At 39.1% G+C, this 6388-nt stretch overlaps 1 protein-coding gene across 1 annotated transcript in view; it reads left to right on the top strand.

Annotated features, from left to right (window-relative positions):
• Positions 1-341: 341 nt before the first annotated feature.
• The window catches only part of LOC307155611 (phospholipid-transporting ATPase ABCA1), a 208836-nt gene continuing 202789 nt past the window's right edge, over positions 342-6388 (top strand). Inside the window, exon 1 of the mRNA XM_079866407.1 lies at positions 342-421. Within this exon, the coding sequence (XP_079722533.1) occupies positions 356-421 (66 nt within the window). The 5' untranslated portion in view covers positions 342-355. The remainder of the gene's footprint in view (positions 422-6388) is intronic.

The following is a 6388-nucleotide window of genomic DNA, read 5'->3' as shown; positions in this document are numbered from 1 at the left end:
TCACACACCCACTCAAACTGCATGATATGATTATGGTTTTACCATCAGAATAGCTGTTGGTGGTTGTTAGACATTATTTGTCTTGACAAGTTAAAATAAGATTGGACCTGGAGCTGATACAGTTTCACTTCCGATAAAAATAAAATAAAATAAAAAAGATGATGTTGCAATACTAGTTTTACTATAGTGGCTCCTGAGCAGGAACTGCAGTTTATATACACCAAAGACCAAGATTTGTTTTGTGTTTTGTTAATTAACTGTCTTTCGATAATAAATTTCCTTTTTTCCCTCTCTACAGGGGTAACAGAGGGGTAACAGAGTTCATATTCCCATAGCAACGTGTCAACTGCTGATAATGAGTCTCCTGACACAACTCAGATTGTTACTGTGGAAGAACTTTACTCTACGGAGAAGACAGAAGGTACACAGGCATAAACACTATATTTTGGGAGTACATCCGCATGAAACCGGTTTGGACACAACGGCCATTATGACATTTACTTTTCTATGGTTCAATGTCAGTCATAGATAAATATATACACATATATACATATTTATATGAACTTTCATTTGCTGGTTTTATTAATATATAATACAGATAAACTTAAATTAAATTCAATTTAAAAGTAAATTCAGTCTAATGGGATGGTTTACCAGTAAAAACAATAAAATAAAATAAAATAAAATAAAATATATTTTTACATACTTTCTTCCAAATTTTGGGCCCTTCGAAGCTTTGGTATAATTCAAACACTTTTTAGAAAATAACTCTTGAAATGGGTTATGTTTACATCGCTGTTTTTAATTATCACATGTTTTTAAAAAGTACTTAATATTTTTATGATGAATTTTCCTAAGATTGAAAGGGTGTAGGACAAGGGTTAAACAATACATCTCTCTAAAAGGTATTTGAAAAGTAACCAAAATAAAATGATGAAGGCATGGTAAAACGTTTCCAACGCAGTTTTAATGTGACCTTCATATGACAACAACAGCAACAACAATAAAAAAAGCCTGATGAAAAAAAAAAAAAGTTGAAATCTGTTCAATCAAGCCCAGGGACATCAAAGTCCCCATTAAAGAAACACCCAAATACACAGTGTGATCTGTTGTTTTTGGAGAAAGAGGGGGCTCTTCCTGACCTGGAACAGGTGTGCGTAAGAACGAGCAGATTTCATTGGTCTTTAGAGAGTGAAAAACAGTCTCACCTTCACAACGGCTGCTAGACACACGCTTGGGATTATTCATCAACTGGACCATATCAGAGCTCCTCTGGAGAAAATGATTGATGAGGAATGTCACTTTCTCAAAGACAGGAAACTCACAAGACGAGAGAGAGTGAGAACACACACTGATGATTATCGGGTGTGTTCAGATCATCTGCTATGGTAATGCCAGCAATAAACATGCCTGGGGTGGGCAGCATAAAACTAGTGATGTATTGTGAAGTTATTTATTAGATAGTGGTGGTCAAGCAGAGCATATAATGCACAAAATAATGTTACAATTACATGATCGATTAGATATTAAAATCTGTGGATACTTGTCAGATAAAGTCATAATTGCGAGATACAAACTCACAATTGCATGTCTTGAAGTCTGAATTTTGAGATATAAACTCGCAATTGCGAGTTATAAAGTCAGAATTGTGAGGTATAGGCCAAACATTTATATACTTTTTAACCACAAATGCTCGTCTTGCACTAGCTCTGTGATGTGCCACACATTACGTAATCACTTTGAAAGGTCACGCGTGTTCCAGTTCAAAAAGGTAGGGTAGGGCGAAAAACTCCCTCTCATTTTCTCCTTCAGCGTCCGACATTATTGCTTTATATTGCTTTTTATTATTTATTTATTATTATAATTTTTTTTATGTAAATGGAATTTCAGTCAGGACCACTTCGCCAAGTACAGTATATACATTTATTACAATTATAGCATACAGTTAGTGTTGGCGGTATGGTTCTGTTCTGGGCAAAACTCCTACGCCTGTCCATGCAGCCATACATAATTACAATTCTCAATTAGTTGAGAAAATACAAATACATGATAGTAAAGCTTGCAATGTATTAAACTGTACAGGAAAAACAAAATAGTCAGAATGATTAAAGGTTCGGTTGGGTGGAGTTGGGGTTGGAGGAGGAAGTTTAAATGCGAGCAGCGATGCTATGGAGGAAATGCTGAAAGAATGGGAGTTTATATGTGCCGCTGTGATAGATGTCGACACTGGATTGGAATACGTTATGAACAGCTGGCTATCAGCTGATGCGAGCTTGGCTGACGTGGCCTGCCTGAACTAACGCGATGCTTGATTTGACTTAGTGTTTGCACGTTCACTTTGTAAACACTAGTTCTGCGTTCCAGTCCAAAATTGTCATGCCCTTCACTCGCTACGTCTCGTTCACTCGGATGTACGTCATTGCTTACGTCAGTGCCCACTACTGGCGGAAACTGCAATGGGCTTAATTGGAACGTCCTAAGCCCTTGATCACTTGGAATCAGCTATGGAGTTGATTTATTTATTTATTTTTCCCTTTAAAAATTTGTTTAATGCAGCATCCAAATGTTTATAGGTGTGTTTGAGTTGTTTTAAATAAAAAAAATTTGAATTAATATATAATAGAGTTGTTTGTTGTGGTGGTGATTAGACGAGATATGTGTGGACGTCAAAATCGTACTGCATTGTGGGACAAATAGGTGCCTGAAGTGTACATTTGAAGTAGACTCGCTCCCTCTGTCAAAATCGAGGGAACGAGGGTCTGTCCATATAAACTTCCCTCGTCCACTTCACGAAGTGGAACGCACTTCAAAATGGAGGCAGGGATTCCCCCGAGGGGAAGTGCCTAGGGAAGTTCGCAAGTGTGTGTCTAATAATGGACTGGAACGCAGTCGGTACTTCCGCCGATGTCATGCGTGACCTTTCAACGTGATTACGTAATGCGTGGCACATCACAGCTAGTGCAAGATGAGCATTTGTGGTTACAAAGTATATAAATGTTTTTGTTTGTTTTTTTAGAAAATGACAGATCGTTTCGCTAGATAAGACCCTTATTCCTCGGATGGGATCGTTTAAAGCCCTTTGAAGCTGCATTGAAACTGCAGTTTGGACCTTCAGACCGTTGTACCCCATTGAAGTCCACTATATGGAGACAAATCCTGGAATGTTTTCCTCAAAAACCCTAATTTCTTCTCGACTTAAGAAAGAGAGACATGAATATCTTGGATGATGTGGGGGGTGAGTAAATTATCAGAAAATTTCATTCTGAAGTGAACTAATCCTTTAAATAGAGCACACTTTTATGACTGTTTCTTGATACACTTAAATCCTTATTTGCCAATACTTCTGTTGTCTTTGAAATATGGTATAGATAGGACAGACATTGGGAGAGTGTGCATCACTGGATTGGCCATTTTGAGAGAGCATGTGTTTGGAATCGCTGATTTCTGAGCAGAGTATACTTAGACTGACTGACTCTGTGCAGAACGTTGGTTACTTAAAGGGGGGGTGAAATGCTCATTTTCACTCAATCTCCTGTTAATCTTGAGTACCTATAGAGTAGTATTGCATCCTTCATATCTCCAAAACGTCTTTAGTTTTATTATATTTATAAGTTAAAGATTGGCTGTACTGAGTCTTTCCGGAAAAAAACGAGCGGCTGGGGGCGGGCCGTGTGGGCGGTGTGCTATAGCTGTGCTAACTGATCTAACAACAACACAGAGAGACATTTGAAGTAGTTTACTCACCGTGACTGCTCGATCCTTAAGCATTAGACGATCTGCAAATAAGTCGATCTGGGCTTTGTTTATAAAACAATCATCGTCGAAATGCAGGGAACAAAGAGTCGTGCACAACCTCCGTTGATGCTTCGAAAAAACAAACTCCATCCACTATTCCCTTAACGCTGGGTTCTTTGGGAATCTGTGCAGGGTTGTCTTGCCCTGCCAACCAAAAACCCACTTCTTTGGTGACATTGACTTCCCTAAAAGCCGAGCATAGCGCTTTGAGGCAGCGGCGGTTTCTTCATTAGGGCGATCGGGCGACGCACCACCAAAGTGTGAAAGGGACTTTCTATCACTATCTCATTCAACCATCAACCACAGAGTTACGCTAGCAGTCACTCACTGTTGTCATAGCCTCTGGATATGGTCCAATCAGCGCCGAGTCACGTTCTGTGGAGTACCGCCTCTTTTTGGGCGATTTCACTCTGGCTGAGAATCGCCCAGAGTCTTCCCATAGACTTACATTCAAAGATTTTTTTTTTCGAACTGCAGGCACTGCAATGCATTCTCTATGGGTTCCGGGAGGGCTCGCACTAACGTGCTTTCGTCATCATACGTAACCTTAACTTGTGCAGCGATTGGTGGAAACAAATGTACCTCTATTAGTATTTAGCCATAAGCTGAAGTGACATCCAATAATTTCCTCAGTGCATAACTTACATTTCACGGACATATTCTCCATCTGTAAATGTTAGAAAGTCCAGTTTGCTGTCATGAGTGGGCGAGCTTTCTGCAAGCTATACTTCCGTGAACGAGCGCCCCCGCGTGCATGCGCGCCGAACAGACGGAGCGCAATACAGGAGCGCAATTATTCTGACTAAAATATACATTAGCACTAAATTATAAATATAAATGTAATGTGATTCATTTGACCCCTTTTTTTGGATAGACTGCAGATAGACAGCAAGGTTACACTATGTTTGTTTTTATAACCTTCAATATAAACATTGTTTGTAGGACAATATCGATCAGGATATTAAATATTTAAAAAAAAAAATTAAATACAGGTTTTTTTTTTTTTATTCAAATAGAAAAATAATAATTAAATACTCAGATTATACCATACATCGCCATTTAGCCCAAAAATTCAGATTTATTTGGCAATTGGCTATTTCCAAACCCTACCGGCTGAAGTTTTAGCTAAACTTTAGGCTTATGATAGCTACATTATCACTGTTAAATTGTTATTTAACAATAAGCCTACATTCAGTCCTGAATTAAAAATTCAGTTTGTTGTGCCCCCCCAAAAAATTTTAGCACCAGCCGCCACTGCTTTGAGGTAACGTACTGCTTTCGCTCTCTTCTCTCTCTGGTCTGCGAGTGCGCGCGCGGCCGCGGAGAAGTGCCCTTAGGACCCATATAAGGAAATTCCGCTCTATCTTACGTAAGACAGAGCCATACATACAACCGGCGTAGCGTCATAGAACGTCTCTGAAAAGGTTCACGCCCACTTTTAGGGGAAAACAAACCGGCGAGTACCATACACAGTATCGGATTGAGGACGTGTACTAACCCTTACAAACATGTAATTTGTATTTAAACATTTTTTTTTCACACAGTAGGCTACCCCTATTATGTATTTGTATTTATTTAAATTTTTCCACACAGTATTTTGTATTTTTATTTTATTTTAAATACATTTCCATGTATTTATGCCCATCTCTGCCTGCCATCATCAATATCTTGCTGTTATGGAAATATCATGAATTACGGATGATGCTATCGAAAGCTAAATCAGGCTAGTTGTATGGCTGGACAGAAAAGTGCACTCAGTAGCCACTCTGAATATAAAGACATAATATTATACATTTAAAGATGTTTACTTCTTAAAACCGAAGTAAAATCATTCACTGGCTACCTGGTGACTCGATGAGGTACGAGTATGTCCGGGTAAGACACTTCTGGCCACTGCGGTTGTTAGACCAATTTGACGCTGGTAGGGACATGTTTTTAAGTTGCCCAAATTAAGTTTATAAACGTATCGTTCACGCTCTATGGAAGGCAGGGTGAACATATAATTACTCGACATATTTCATCTAAGTGATTTCTGAAGTTATACACGTCTGCCGGCTGTGTACGGACGTTGTTTTGTGCCGCTATTTTGTATTGAAGTCTATGGGAAGTCTGGTTTGTTTTCCCCTAAAAAGGGGCGGTTACGGAATTTACAGTTAAGTTCCCGGATGTGCCGGTTGTATGTATACTCGAAAAAAACTTTCCGAAACTTGTGACAAACCGGAAGGAGTATTTTTGGAACAAAAATACTCCTTCAAACGTACAACTTAACTTTTGAAACTTTGTCCATGTTTAGCATGGGAATCCAACTCTTTAACAGTGTAAAAAACTCAGTATGCATGAAACAGCAATTCACCCCCCCTTTAAGTGGCCTCACTCATGTCAAGAGCCGGCGCTCAGTGAGCTGCTCCGGGTGGGCGGAGACTTGATTTGAAAACGGCCTCCGTTGGAACACTTGTGCAGCTCTAATGGTCTCTCTGATGATCTGCAATTACAAGAGAGAGACATAAATATAGAGAGACATCTATGTGCATCAAAGAGCAGCCTGTCGAAAACAAAGCAATTAATGTGTCGAAAAAGCAGAAATATGAACGAG

Source organism: Squalius cephalus, assembly GCF_949319135.1.
Source record: "Squalius cephalus genome assembly, chromosome: 3".
Taxonomy (NCBI): Eukaryota; Metazoa; Chordata; class Actinopteri; order Cypriniformes; family Leuciscidae; genus Squalius; species Squalius cephalus.
The sequence above is the reverse complement of the archived record's forward strand: the minus strand, read 5'-3'. Positions and strand labels throughout refer to the sequence as shown.